This window comes from Hippocampus zosterae, chromosome 1, assembly GCF_025434085.1.
Source record: "Hippocampus zosterae strain Florida chromosome 1, ASM2543408v3, whole genome shotgun sequence".
NCBI classification, from domain to species: Eukaryota; Metazoa; Chordata; class Actinopteri; order Syngnathiformes; family Syngnathidae; genus Hippocampus; species Hippocampus zosterae.
In genome coordinates this window covers 37,571,336-37,585,371 of record NC_067451.1, presented here as the reverse complement: position 1 = coordinate 37,585,371, position 14,036 = coordinate 37,571,336, and the positions used below count along the sequence as shown (strand labels likewise).

Sequence of the window (14,036 nt, the reverse complement as noted above, 5' to 3'; positions counted from 1 at the left end):
ATGGGCCTCGACCATGTACAAAGTTGTGGATGTACAAGGAACCACCTACACAGTAGAGACCCTGGATGGAGGACTGACAAAGAGGGTGCATAGGTCCAACCTCCGTCCATGTGTGGGACCAGCGCCAGAACAGAGAAGTCTTTGCCAAGCGCCTGAAAAACAACCTATTCCAGCTCCACCATCAAGAGACGAGGCGGATTATATCGAGTTCGTATTGGTTGAAGAATTCAATGAACCACTTGCGAAAGAGGAAGTTTCCCAAGAGCCAGATGATAATGTTAATGCTTGTGACACTGGTTCTGAGGAGGAGGAAAATTTGGAAACGGACTCGCGGCAAAACCTTGAGGCCACGTCAGATGTTAGCATGGCCGAGGAGAGCCCAAGACCTGGGCCTGCACCGAGGGGAGAAAGAAAAGTGACTGTTAGTGTAGGTGTACCCAGTTCTGCCCTACGCAAGAGTCAGAGGAAAACTGCAGGGAAACACAAGAATCCGTTCAATCTCCCCGTGTCAGCATGCAACACCATTTCATTAAGTCCAGATGTATTCTCTCAGATTTTAGCAGGGGTGGTTCGCTACACTTCGACCTTCTCCAGAGAGGTAATCGAGTGATAAGTCACCGAGGACGCTGACTTGTAGCAGGGGAGAATGTAACCAGGTGAACCTTACTTAGATGCTTGTAGTGAAAGCTTCCTTGTTTAACAAATGTAGCACTGTCACTTTAAGAGCCACACTAGATCAAAACACGCGGGAACATATGCAGCGTGTGAGAATCAGACCAAAAAGGGTGACATGCACGTAAAGGAGGGTAGTCGCTGAACTGTGCCCACTGTAGGTCCCAACTTGATACACCCATGATCGTCCTCGTAACCAAGGCGATATTCAGAGCACAATATCTGGAGTGGTGAAATATATATATATATATATATATATATATATATATATATTCACATTATTCACATATAACAGATGTCAATAAACAGAATTCAAATTTGTCGCGAGTTACGTTTCTCAGTCAGCTCAGTCTCCCAAAGTTGTATCTCGTCTTCGGAATATGGATCGCTCAGTTTGTCAAGAGGAAGGAGTGTAAGTAAACGGATACGGATACGTTCGACTTTGTCAGTGAGGACTGACTTTCTGACTGGCGGATTTCCGTTTTGAATTTGCAGGGATTGTGTTTTCTCTGCAGAGCGTCGTGCAACTTCGTGAATGCATGGGCGGTGAGGAGACGGTGAGCAAAATACTGATTTTGTTTTAACTTTAATCTGAAACTTGAACGTACTGTTCGTTACGCAAACGACAGAATTTAACGACAGATGGTGGCGATGTCGGAGGAAAAACTCGAGTCCTCTTCAAATAACACGGACACAACAAATAAACGGCCAATACTAGTCCAAAGATTTTTTCGTAGCTGGGCTACCCGTTAGGCTGAAAAACTACAGATGTGACAAAACAATCAGACATCTGCTTCATGAGCTAATTTCATGTAACCTTCGATTTCGACGCAATTCTGGACTTCTACGCATCGCATTTTACGTCAACCATTTACGTTTATTTAGACTTACTTGTCCGACTAACAGTCAATACGTGTTCCTCAACTTGTGCGCATCTTTTAAAGTCTAATGTCGATTAGTTCGCAATTATGCAACAACCACTAACTTGTTGCTCTGCGTAAATAGGCGATTTGATTTGTTTTCGCATCGGTATAATATTATGCCCTCCTGCTTGCTTTCATCCTTAAATTGGTCAGATATTTGGTGTCTGTTTGGCTTTGTGGGATTAAAATATTGTTTGTTTCGTGTATAATTTTCTCAATAGCATGTTGCAAGATTAAAAAAAAAAGAAAGAAAAAAGTAAAAGGAAAAAAAGAGAAGTACACTTAGATTGTCTAACATGATGAAACGCTGAGTCATTAAACCACATGAGAGCCTAGATGAGGTCTAAAATGTATTTTACCTGCACTTTCGTCTGACTAGCTTTGGTCCCCCGAGAGATTGTCATGGCTCGCTACTTGAGATATTTCACCACAGTGGGAGATGAGCATCCTGTCCAGTGGGAGGATGAAGAATTGCACGTAGACAGTGATGAACTGGGTCCTGCCACTGTGCAGTACCCAGAAACCTTAACGTTTAGGGATTCTCTGAAAAGACTCTACAGCTCTGCCCGCTTCCAGGTAAGTTTTTCAATAGCATGTTGCTGAGTGAAAAAGTTACGTTTCAAAAAGGCTTCTTTTACACGACATGACACAAGTGGCATTTCATAGATGTATCGAGCAGTGGCGGTTCTAGATCAATCAATCAGGGGTTTTGATAGAGGGGCACATTCAACCCAGGGCAAAAAAGACAAAGATTCAAAATCTTAATTGATTTTTTATTTTCATCAGACTTTTGCAGACATAACATGACAGTGACGACGAAAAACAGTATAATAATCACAGTAGTACTGAATTAGGTGCAAATAAAAGAACATTCATATAGGTGCAGATCTTGTGGAACAGTCTTAGGCTCGCCCTACTCTTACAGCAACTGTATTCTGCCCCCTAGACTCAGTGCAAAGTACACCAAGATTGCTTAATCTATCATCATTCATAGTGGATATGAGGTATGTTTTCCCAAGATTTAATGTGAAAAAACTCTGTTCTGCATTGGCGCGTCTTCTTTGCATTTGCTGATGTCTGTGGCGAAAGACAAACCGAATAGATGTAAACAGAAATTTTGCATGGACACAGCATATACACAAACTTGCTACACTTAAACTGTTTCGGCGCTCAGACACACTTAATTAAATGTATTTAAAAATGTATTTAAATACATTTAAAATGTATTCATGAATGCTATTTATTAATTTCAAGAATTAATGTATTGATTCATTTATTGTATTCAGTAAATATCTATTAATACATTGTAAAGCCTGACCAGGGACTAAAATTGCAAACACACTGAAGCTAGTTGTTTTACATGCATCTAACTGTCCCAATTTTAAAAGGCAATGTCTTGCATATTTTTCCTGTTAAATAAACATTAAAAAATAAAAAGGGATATTTAAAAAAAGTTACACGCACACACACAGACAGTCTCAGTTTCCTCATTCTCAGGATCTTCATCTGTCTCTCTTTGCTGCGCTGTGTCTTCTCTGAAAATAAGTGTCTCCCGTGTGCTCTGACTCTTCCTCTCTGGTGGTCTCAACTTGCTCCTCTTTAGCTCCATCACCACCATCGTCTGCCTCTGTCTCAGTGCCTGAATCATTTAGTTTCTTTTTCACGTAGAAATACGACGGAATGCCCTTTTTTCTCTTCATTTTTAACTTTAAAATTTTAACAGTGAAGAGGAATTACACTTCAGCAACCCTACTGTTGCAGGCTTGCTTGGGTTTTGTGTTGTGGTCTTACCTTGACAATATAATATAACTCGTCATCGTCGTAATCTTGGGACTGCTTCTCTGGGGGCTGTTTCTCATCTTTGTTCAGTGGTGCAGAGCACTAAAAGGTCAGACTAGAATCTTAAGCCACACACTTTGTTTCCACCTTTGGCGTCGGCGAGTCGGTAGAACGGTATAATCTACGTTCGAAGGGGGAGCCACAGGGGGGTCCAGAATCAGTGCTACAGGGGCACTGGCCCGTGTTGGCCACTCCCTAGAACAACCACTGGTATCGAGGCAGTATCAAGAAAAAAATAAATAATGTATCCTTAATCAGAACAATGTGGATACAAGTAATTGGTTATTTGATGATACAGTTGTATGACAAACATTTAAGCCCCATTGTGGGACTCATAAAAGTGGCCTTTCTTGACCTTGAGATCTTGAGATTGCTGTGGAAAAGGTGGACACACTTCATCTGCTATAACATGACAAATAAACACGTAAAAAAAACAAACAAACATTCATTCATCTTCCGAGCCGCTTGATCCTCACTAGGGTAGCGGGGGGTGCTGGAGCCTATCCCAGCTGTCTTCGGGCAGTAGGAGGGGGACACCCTGAATTGGTTGCCAGCCAATCGCAGGGCACACAGAAACAAACAACCATTCACACTCACACTCACACCTAGGGACACTTTAGAGTGTTCAATCAGCCTGCCACGCATGTTTTTGGAATGTGGGAGGAAACCGGAGCACCCGGAGAAAACCCACGCAGGCCCGGGGAGAACATGCAAACTCCACACAGGGAGGCCGGAGCTGGAATTGAACCCGGTACCTCTGCACTGTGAAGCCGACGTGCTAACCACTGGACTACTACTACTACTGGATTTATTTCTTTACAAACATCAACCACACACATACTGGAGTAAATTCCTGTGTTGGTGTGCCTTTTTATCAGACCAGGGCAAAGTGTGGCCCCAGGGCTCACGTCCAGACTGCCAACAGTCTCTAACCTCATATGAAGTCAAACAAAAACACAAACTTTTCAGAGTTTTTATTTTTAAAGTTGTGCTTTTATATTATAGGCACGTGTGGACGCATGTACAAGCTTGGTCTTGTCTTCAGTGTTGCCAGCTGAGCGTTATTTTATGTATTTAATGACTTTTCGGAGGAGGTTTGCGGAGGTTACGTTCCAAAAAGAACCCGTGATAAGTCAAATCCGTGAAGTAGGATTAATTTTTTTAAAAAAGCAAAAAAATGTGAGAGCTTCTCCTCGTTGACAGACCAGCATTCACCACTGATGCAATGAAACCAAAGACCAAAAACTTGCAAAGGTAAATTTGGCAAGCTGTACAGAGACGAGGTGCAGAGACTGTTCACGTTGGTCAGTCCTTTAGCCAATCGGGATGCAGAACACAATTCACTGTTTTAAAAAAAGCATTAAAAAAAACTGCAAAAAAAAATCAGTGAAACAGAGAAGCCGCTTAACAAAGTTAAGGTGAACCGCATTATAGCAAGGGATTATCTTAATCGAAGAACAACAAGTAATGAGTTCCTAACATTGTGAAAGTCGTCTGAATGCATCATGTACTGTAGCTTATCTAGCAAGCGTGTGGCATATGTGATTTTGTCGTCCCTAAGCCTCCTTTAAGCTGTTAAATGACACTCTGGCTGGAGTTCACTGTAAAATTAAACACACATTGTGAATTTACATACAAAACATGCTTCATCTTTTAACCAATGGTAGCCGCTCATGCTTAAGTCAATGCTGTATTGCAGTGTAATCGTAACAGCAAATTAGCGTCAACCCTGTGTATACACATATACGTAGGTAAGATAACACAAAAAAAAAACCACCTGTGAAAAATTCAATTGAAACTTTTTTCTGTTTTCATTTTAAGTGTGTACTCTCCATTCATGCATGGCTTCACACTGCCCCTAAGAGACCTGTATTGTTTTTTTTTTCAATAACTATTATTTTAGTATATTTTTATTTAGCCATCAATGCATTTTCTAATCCACTTATCTTCAGAAAGGGCATGCTTGAGCCTATCCCAGCTGTCACCCTGAACAGGTTACCAGCTAATCGCAGGGCACACATAGACGAACAATCACACCCAATTTAGAGCAGTGTTTCTTAACCTTTTTAGACGGACCGAAACCCAACCAGTTAATATGCACATTCACCGAACCTTAATGAGCGAAAAACTATTTTATATTTTTACCAATCCATGATATTAAGAAAAACACATTTATTAAAAACAGAAAAAAGTAAATAACATTTTAAGAGTTAAATATTCTTTTTTATTTTTAATTGTATGACGTACTATCATGACAGTCTCATGTTGACGATGAAGCGAACTACATTTCCCACAGCACTGATTGGCCAAGCAATGTCATGTGATCATCTGCAGCCAGTGATGGCCAAGCGGGCGTGTCATAACCAATTAAAATGTTGAGTCGCGTGTGTCTGACCCTCCGTGGCAGAGGCTCCCTCGAACCCCTGAGACCGACTCACGGAACTCCTGGGGTCCAGGTTAAGAAATACTGATTTAAAGTGTTCCATTCACTTGCACTGCATGTTTTGGGAATCTGGGAGGAAACCAAAATACCTGGAGAAAATCCATGAAGGAGAGAACATGCAAACTCCACACAGGAAGGCGGAATCGAACTATGCACCTTTGCACTGTGAGGCGGATGTGCTCATCAGTAAATCCACCGTGCTACCACTCGTTAGACATCACTGTCAATAATAGTATACCTCCCAAAGTTACCACTTATTTATATATTTGAGAGTCCTGAGTAGGACCTGTTAAAATGAATTGGTGGTTGGTGCGCAAAACTAGTGTTATAATTTTTAAAGTATTAAGATGTAATTTTAATGAGCGCTTATATTTTTTGTTTTTAAATTTTATTTCCTAACCATGTGAACTCCATGTTGGAGATCAGTAAGCGCAGTCCATTTTCCATAACAATGCGTCTCATATCGACACACGTCACATTTCACTGAAACAAGACGATGGACTTTTTCTAAACACATTAAAAACAACAAATTACGAAGTTAAGACAAGCACGGTGACTCTTTCTGCTCTGTGTTCACCCGATTCTGCCCCAACTGTGGCAGTTTCCAAGGCTTCCTAATAGCACAATCACTTGCACTTTTCACAGTGTTGATTTACAGCAAAACAAACCAAAGAGACCTGAAAAAAAGCCAGTCAGGGTTGGACTGTCTTAAAAATTTGCCTGCAAGCGCAGTTGACAAAGTATATAGGCCCACCCTAACAATATAATCAAAGTGTTCATTTTTGCACCCTCTGTCCAGAGAATTTTTAAACCTTTTAAACAGCATGTCTCACAGCCAACTCACAACAGAGGATACACTCTGGACCTGGGAATATCCTACGATATGTCCTCTGTTGTTGACCTGGTTGTGTCCGACTGCTACTGGGTATACTGTATTTTCATATCGCCAGTTTTACAATCAAGCGGCCCCAGTGAGGACACCTTACCTAACATCTGAGGTGAGTGCAAATATTATCGACGATTTTAAAGAGCTGGAAAGTGGTTGATGCAAGGACACTTGGTCAAATTTTCTCCAAGGTAAATCCAACAACCTGCCTTTTAGTCAAGTCAAGTCAAGTCAACAGTATTTATAGAGCACTTTCGAACAGCCATCGCTGCATACAAAGTGCTGTACATGGAGCGATTTAACATGCACAATAAACAGTAAGACGAATCGGTAATAAAGAGGGTGGAAAGCACCAAGCAGTAAAATCAAGGACAAATCATGCTGAGTCGAACGCCAAAGAATACAAGTGAGTTTTGAGGAGGGCTTTAAAGATGGGCAGCGAGGAGGCTTGCCGAATGTTCAGTGGCAGGTCATTCCAGAGAGAGGGACCCGCAACAGAAAAGGCTCGATCCCCTCTGAGCCTCAGTTTAGCTCTTGGTACCTCTAACAAAGACTGGTCCACAGACCTGAGGCGCCGGGCAGGTGTGTAGGGGCGGATGAGCTCAGAGAGGTAAGGTGGCGCGAGATTATTCAGAGATTTGAAAACAAAGAGGAGGATCTTGAAAATAACTCAAAAATGAATTTTAGAATTTTAGATTTTAGATCCAATTCCAACATCACTTCTAAAGACATTTTATGGGTTCTTTGAGCAGCCGGCTTTAAATTATAAATAGTCAACTGCTCTATTTAGACAGGAGTGTCTTTCCCGATGCCTATAACACAGTGGTAGTGAAGCCCATTCTGAAGAAGAGCAGTTTGGACCCTGGCGTTTTTAAAAAATTGTCCCAGTGGGACATGCCCGGAACACCTCACCAGGGAGGCGTTCAGAAGGCATCCGAATCAGATGCCCAAGCCACCTCATCTGGCTCCTCTCGATGTGGAGGAGAAGCGGCTCGACTCTGAGCCCCTCCCGGATGACCGAGCTTCTCACCTTATCTCTAAGTGAGAGCCCGGACACCCTGCGGAGAAACCTCATTTCGGCCGCTTGTATCCGGGATCTCGTTCTTTCGGTCACGACCCATAGCTCATGACCATAGATGAGGGTTGGAACGTAGATCGACTGGTAAATTGAAAGCTTCGCCCTTTGGCTCAGCTCCTTCTTTACCACGACGGAACGATATAACGTCCGCATCACAGCAGATGCTGCACCGATCCGCCTGTCGATCTCTCGCTCCCTTCTGCCCTCATTCGTAAACAAGACCCCAAGATACTTAAACTCCTCCATTTGGGGTAAGATCTCCTCCCCGACCCGGAGGGAGCACTCCACCATTTTCCGACTGAGGACCATTGCTTCAGATTTGGAGGTGCTGATTTTCCTCCCAACCGCTTCACACTCGGCTGTGAAACGCTCCAGTGAGAGTTGGAGAGCCCTGCTTGAAGGAGCCAACAGTACCACATCATCTGCAAAAGGCAGAGATGCAATACTGAGGCCACCAAAACGGACCCCCTCAACGGTTCGGCTGCGCCTAGAAATTCTGTCCATAAAGATTATGAACAGAATCGGCAACAAAAGGCAGCCTTGGCGGAGTCCTACCCTCACTGGAAATGATTCCGACTTACTGCCGGCAATGAGAACCAAACTCTGACATCGGTGGTATAGTGACCGAACAGCCCGTATCAGGGGGTTCGGAACTCCATACCCACGAAGCACCCCCGCACAGAACTCCCCGAGGGACATGGTCAAACGCCTTCTCCAAGTCCAAAAAACACATGAAGACTGGTTGGGCGAATTCCCACATACCCTCGAGGACCCTGCTCAGGGTGTAGAGCTGGTCCACTGTTCCACGGCCGGGACGAAAACCACACTGCTCCTCCTCAATTTAAGGCTCGACTTCTTGACGGACCCTCTTCTCCAGCACCCCTGAATAGACCTTACCAGGGAGGCTGAGGAGTGTGATCCCTCTGTATTTGGAATACACCCTCTGGTCCCCCTTTTTAAAAAGAGGGACTACCACCCTGGTCTGCCAATCCAGAGGAACTCTCCCCATTGACCACGTGATGTTGCAGAGGTGTGTCAACCAGGACAGCCCCACAACATCCAGAGCCTTGAGGAACTCCGGGCGGATCTCATCCACTCCTGGGGACCTGCCACCGAGGAGCTTTTTAACCACATCGGTGACTTCAACCACAGAGATAGGAGAGCCCACCTCAGGATCCTCAGACTCTGCTTCCTCCAAGGAAGGCGTGTTGGCGGAGTTGAGGAGGTCTTCGAAGTACTCTGCCCACCGGTTCACAGCGTCCCAAGTCGAAGTCAGCAGCGCCCCATCCCCACTCTACACAGTGTTTGTGGTGCACTGCTTCCCCCTCCTGAGATGTCGGATGGTGGACCAGAATTTCCTCGAAGCCGTCCGGAAGTCGGCTTCCATGGCCTCACCGAACTCTTCCCACGTCCGGGTTTTTGCCTCAGCGACCACCGAAGCTGCGTTACGCTTGGCCAGTCGATACCCGTCAGCTGCCTCTGGGGTCCCACAGGCCATAAAGGTTCGATAGGACTCCTTCTTCAGCTTGACGGCAACTGTGACCAGAATGGTCAAGAAATGGTGATCAGAAGCTGAAGATGCTCTGCGGGACTGCTTCGCGACAACCAGGTGGGAACTCTTCAGCGAGGTTCATGGGGAGGACATTGATGCACTCACTGACACCATCACGGACTATATAAACTTCTGTGAGGAGAACACCGTACCCACCAGAACTCTGCGGTGTTTTTCCAACAACAAACCATGGATTAATCCTGACATAAAGACCCTGCTGAAGGAGAAGAAGAGAGCTTTTCGGTCGAGAAACCGGAGCTGAAGGCCGTGCAGATTCGACTGAGAAGAAAGATCGGGGAGGGGAAGAAGATATACAGGATGAAATTGGAGGACCAGTTACAGGCCAGCAATGTCACTGGTGTCTGGAGGGGCCTGAAAACCATCTCAGGCCATGACAGCCCAAAGACAGTGATCGAGAAGGACAAGGACTGGGCAGATGGACTGAACCATTTTTTCAACCGTTTCGACCAGTCGTCTATCCCTTCCCCCAACCACAAACTGCAACCTCTCTCACTGAGGACTTCTTCTCCTCCCCCTCCTCTTTCGACCAGCTCTCATCAACCCAGTATGTCACCTGGTTCCTGCCTGTCCGTCACAACAGAGCAGGTAAGGAACCAACTGAGGAAGATGAATGTGAGGAAGGCAGCAGGTCCGGACAAGATCAGTTCCCGGCTCCTCAGGACCTACTCTCACCAGCTGTGTAACATTGTCCAGCACATCTTCAACCTGAGCCTGAAGCTGGACAGAGCTCCACAGCTGTGGAAAACTTCGTGCCTGGTCCCAGTGCCCAAGACCCCCCACCCTAAGGAGCTGAACAGCTGCAGACCGGTGGCGCTGACGTCTCACCTGATGAAGACGCTGGAGAGACTCATCCTCGCCCACCTTCGACCGCTGGTGAGCCCGTCACTGGACCCGCTGCAGTTTGCCTATCAGCCTGGCATCGGCGTGGAAGACGCCATGATCTACCTCCTCGACTCAGTGCTGTCACACTTGGAGAAGGCTGGGAGCACTGTGAGAATCATGTTCTTTGATTTCTCCAGTGCCTTCAACACCATCCAGCCCAATTTGCTGGGAGGCAAACTACAGAACGCCGGAGTGGACCACCATCTCACAGCATGGATCATAGACTACCTCACAAATCGGCCGCAGTACGTGAGATTGCAGAGCTGTGAGTCGGACCGGCTTCTCTGCAGCACTGGAGCGCCGCAGGGGACTGTTCTGGCTCCATTCCTGTTCATCCTCTACACCTCGGACTTCAGACACGACACTCCAAACTGCCAACTTCAGAAGTTCTCCGATGACTCTGCGATTGTTGGCCTCATTACAGAAGGGGACAATCGGGAGTACAGGGGACTGACAAAGGACTTTGTGGACTGGTGCCAGCAGAATCTCCTCCAGATCAACCCTAGGAAAACTAAGGAGTTGGTTGTGGATTTCTGCAGGAAAAAGTCCTCACCGGCACCGATGAACATCCAGGGTATGGACATAGAGAGGGTGACCTCCTACAAGTACCTTGGTGTTCTTCTGAACGACAAACTGGACTGGTCTACAAACACGGACACCCTGATTAGGAAAGGACAGAGCCGACTCTTCCTACTCAGGAAACTGAGGTCTTTTGGGGTTCAGGGGTCACTCCTTAAGACGTTCTATAACTCGGTGGTGGCCTCGGCCATCCATTATGGCATTGTCTGCTGGTCAGGCAGCATCTCAGCCCGGGACAGGAAGAGACTGGAGCGACTGGTCAGGAAGGCCAGTTCTGTCCTGGCTTGCTCCCTTGACACTCTGGAGGAGGTGGGCAACAGAAGGATGCTAAATAAGCTAAAAGCTATGATGGCCAGTCCTTACCACCCCCTCCAGCCCGCCCTGACAGCACTTGGTAGCTCCTTCAGCCAGAGACTGTTACACCCGCGCTGGAAGAAAGGAGAGATACCGACGCTCGTTCCTACCGACTGCTGTCAGGCTGATGAATAAAAAATAACAATCATAATAATAATAATAATTAAATGATGTGAAGGAAAATTGTAAATAGTACTGCGATTTATCCATTTGTGTTCATATTGTATTTAATTGAAAGATGTTTGTTGTTTTTTTTTCTCTTTCTCCTTTCTTCTTTCTACATACATTCTTGCTGCTGGAGGCTGTAAATTTCCCCAGTGTGGGACGAATAAATAATATCTTATCTTAAGAAAGGCTGCTGTTGATGATATCCATGACCGATGCACCAACACTCGGGAGAACCTCCTGAAAGAAGCGTGGGGGAAGAGATTCGCAAGGGGAGCCAGAAGGCTTCGTCTGGCGAACTACATCCTCCAAAAGCGCCAAGGACACAATTTCAAAAGAATGTACTACAGCTGAACATGGAACATGAACAAAGGGGTCAGATGCGGTATTTGAGACTGGAGTCCTAACTATAGAGACCATATCAATGAAAAACTGAAGGAATCTGTTGCACATCTCGGGTGAAGAATCCGAGCAAGTCGGCAGAGGGGGTTTGAGTACAGAATCAATCGTTTTAAATAGTGCGCGTGGGTTGTGACGGTTAGCTAGAATAAGGTCCGACAGATATTCTCTTTTGGCCTCTTACTGTGAGCTGGTAGTTACGCCAGCAGTCTTTCCAAATGTGATGAGACATGCAATTTGTCTTTTTTCCACTTACGTTCAGCTTTGCGACACTCCTGCCTAGCTGCGCGGGTAATGTCGTTAAACCGTGGCTCGGTTTTAGGCTTTGGGAGGACAATTTTTGAAGGAGCCACCAAATCCAGGATGGCACGGCATGACGAGTCAAACCAAGAGGTGAGTTCCTCTGTGTAAGATGAGGGTACGCAAAGGTTATTAAAGGCATCAGAGAATCGACTAGCAGTGCGAGGGTTAAAAATTCGGCGTTTACAACGAGGAGCGCCAGATTTCACAGCAGCATGCGATAAGACTGCGTCAAATAAAACTGCCATGTGATCAGAAATCCCATTTTCAAGGGCTTCCAGATTTGACACCGGTAGACCATGAGCAAGGACAGGGTCTAAAATATGTCCTTGTTCATGTGTCGGGCTAGTCACATACTGCACAAAATTAAGAGTCGATAAGTCTTAAGAAGTCTTTTGCTAGCGGTTTTTCCGGACAGCACACATGGATATTAAAATCCCCCATTAGGATTAGCCTGATTTCCGCAAGAAAGGTTGAAAAGTCACTTAAAAAGTCTTTGTTTTATTTAGGAGGACGGTAAATGACAGCACAAAGCAACGGGAAAACATGACCAACTTCAAAGAAGGTTGCTTCAAAGCTGTTGGCCGAAGTGGTGAATGTGCACCGTTTACATTTGAAATTGTTCTTAAAGATGCTTACCGTACCTCCAACACGTCATGATGTCCTCGGGTTATCGAGGAAACCACAGTCAGGTGGTAACAATTCAATCAAAGCGTTGTTCTCACCAGTACCTGCTCAAGTCTCCGTCAGACACAGAAAATCCAAGTCTTTGGAAAGGAAATACTCCCTCAGAATATGGGTCTTGTTCGTCAGCGACCGGGCGTTTAACAACGCGATCCTTGTGGAAGTAGCAACGGGAGGGATTGCCTCTGTCGATCGCCGAGCCCGGGGGAATTCCCTCAAAAGGTTTTGCTGGATTCCTCCCTGAGAAAGGCGCGCAGGGTAGAAATGCCATGGCGCGTTGGGAAAGAAAACGACTGTTAGCAAGCACTTGAAAATGAGCTGTCACAGCTGTCTGTCTTAGATGAGGGGCGGAGTACTCACATCAGCTTTGTGCTTGGCCATTATGTGGTATTTCAGACTCGACCTGCTATGACGATAGCTCAGTTTACTACTGCAAAACATCAAGGTAACTTTGGTCTTGTCAGTGGAACGCGAGAAAAAATGTAATCCCGTTAAAATTCATTTAAATTAATGCCAATAAAAACGTGCTAAACTGACAGCTCTAATTATATATATATATATATATATATATATATAAAAAATCCTCATCTCACCCCTCGGGTGGTGTCCGTCCCTCATTCAGCTCGGGTCCTCTACCAGAGGCCAGGAAGCTTGAGGGTTCTGCGCAGTATCCTTGCTGTTCCCAGCACTGCACATTTCTGGACTGAGATGTCCGATGTTGTTCCCGGGATCTGTTGCAACCACTCATCTAGTTTGGGGGTCACTGCCCCGAGTGCTCCGACCACCACAGGCACGACTGTCACCTTTACCTTCCAGGCTCTCTCCAGCTCCTCTCTGAGCCCTTGGTATTTCTCGAGTTTCTCATGTTCCTTCTTCCTGATGTTTCCATCACTTGGGACCGCTACATCCACTACAACGGCTTTCCTCTGCCCTTTATCTATGATCTCGATATCTGGTTGGTTCGCCATTACCATCTTGTCAGTCTGGATCTGGAAGTCCCACAGGATCTTCGCTCTGTCATTCTCCACCACCTTCGGAGGTGTTTCCCATTTTGACCTTTGGTTTCCAGTCCATACTCCGCACAGATGTTTCGGTAGACTATGCCAGCCACCTGGTTATGGCGTTCCATGTAGGCTTTCCCTGCCAGCATCTTACACACTGCAGTTATGTGTTGGATCGTCTCAGGTGCCTCTTTGCACAACCTACACCTTGGGTCTTGTCTGGTGTGGTATATCTGGGCCTCAACGGCTCTGATGCTC

At 45.6% G+C, this 14,036-nt stretch overlaps 1 protein-coding gene across 1 annotated transcript in view; it reads left to right on the top strand.

The window, feature by feature from the left end:
* Positions 1–1,010: 1,010 nt before the first annotated feature.
* The window catches only part of LOC127597566 (voltage-gated hydrogen channel 1-like), a 35,149-nt gene continuing 22,123 nt past the window's right edge, over positions 1,011–14,036 (top strand). The window contains exons 1-2 of the mRNA XM_052060681.1: positions 1,011–1,229; positions 1,975–2,171. Of these exons, the coding sequence (XP_051916641.1) occupies positions 1,998–2,171 (174 nt within the window). The 5' untranslated portion in view covers positions 1,011–1,229; positions 1,975–1,997. The remainder of the gene's footprint in view (positions 1,230–1,974; positions 2,172–14,036) is intronic.